Source organism: Mandrillus leucophaeus, unplaced genomic scaffold (assembly GCF_000951045.1).
Source record: "Mandrillus leucophaeus isolate KB7577 unplaced genomic scaffold, Mleu.le_1.0 Scaffold731, whole genome shotgun sequence".
Taxonomy (NCBI): domain Eukaryota; kingdom Metazoa; phylum Chordata; class Mammalia; order Primates; family Cercopithecidae; genus Mandrillus; species Mandrillus leucophaeus.
Window position 1 is genome coordinate 616039 of NW_012107931.1, and position 1136 is coordinate 617174.

At 54.4% G+C, this 1136-nt stretch overlaps 1 protein-coding gene across 1 annotated transcript in view; it reads left to right on the forward strand.

Annotated features, from left to right (window-relative positions):
* The window catches only part of ZC3H12D (zinc finger CCCH-type containing 12D), a 51243-nt gene extending 50576 nt beyond the window's left edge, over window positions 1–667 (forward strand). Inside the window, exon 6 of the mRNA XM_011965666.1 lies at window positions 2–667. Coding sequence (XP_011821056.1) covers window positions 2–180 — 179 coding nt within the window. The 3' untranslated portion in view covers window positions 181–667. The remainder of the gene's footprint in view (window position 1) is intronic.
* The last annotated feature ends 469 nt before the right edge of the window (window positions 668–1136 follow it).

Here is a 1136-nt window from a genome sequence, read left to right on the forward strand (position 1 = left end):
TACGCGGCCGAGGACGAGGGGGAGGCTCGCGCCCGGGCTCGCATCGCGCTCTACAGCGTCTTCCCGCGCGACCAGGTGGACCGTGTAATGGCCGCGTTCCCGGCGCTCTCCGACGTCGCCAGGCTCATCCTCCTGGTGCAGAGATCCCAGAGCGCGGGGGCGCCGCTGGGCAAGCCCTAAGGGACCACCACGCCCTTGCAGGGAATGGCCCAGCCTCGCCTTGGGTCTTGGACAGGTGGACCTGTGGTTGCCAGCCTGGACCTGAGTGGGCCCACCGTGGCGCCCCCTTTTCTTTAAAGATGGTCAGGGAAGCCTGCTTCTTCCTCCTCAGCAGGGTTGTGGGGGCTTGGTGGCACTTGGTGATACTCACTGAGGCTGGGGCCTGCTGCGGGGAGGCCCACCTACTTCCGTGGAGGGAATGATTTTCCATGTGCACGGAGACTGCAAGTCCAAGCTGCAGTAGAATCCACAAGTGGGTCACAAAATCAATTTAGTGGGTCACCACCACAAACAGCGGACTGGGACAGGTCAGAGCGCACCCTGTGCAATCAGGCTGAGTCTGAACTCTTGTTACCTAGCCTGTGTCCCTACCCTCTTGGCAATCATGTAACTAACCTCAATGTGGGTTGTAGTCAGAAGTTTAAAAAAGACTGTGAATGGTCTTGAATTTCATTACATCAGATAATGTTTGAAATATGTAGTCAGGTGGCCAGGGGAGATTTGCTATCTGGAATTTTTCATGTTGGCTATTGCTAACCCCACCTGCAAGGGGAGCCCAGCCTCCAGGTGTGGGCTCTGCTGTGCTCTGAATTGTGTGGCTGTGCCATGCTGGGGACGAGTGGCAGGAGCGCTTTGTCCCAGGGCCGCCTCTGGGACCTTCACCCCCCTTCACACACATACCCCACACCACACAAATGTACATACACACACATATGCAGTCTCACACATGTACATACTCACACACACCACACAGACACATACCGTTTGGCTCAGGGTTAAGTATCTTCAATTTTTTTTTTTTTTTTTTTAGCCACCCATCATGGCAGTTTCCAGAATAGGCCTTCTACCGTACCAGCTGAGCCGCCTTCTTTTACTTCTTCTTCTTCTTTCTTCTGTGTGTGTGTGTTTTTTTTTTT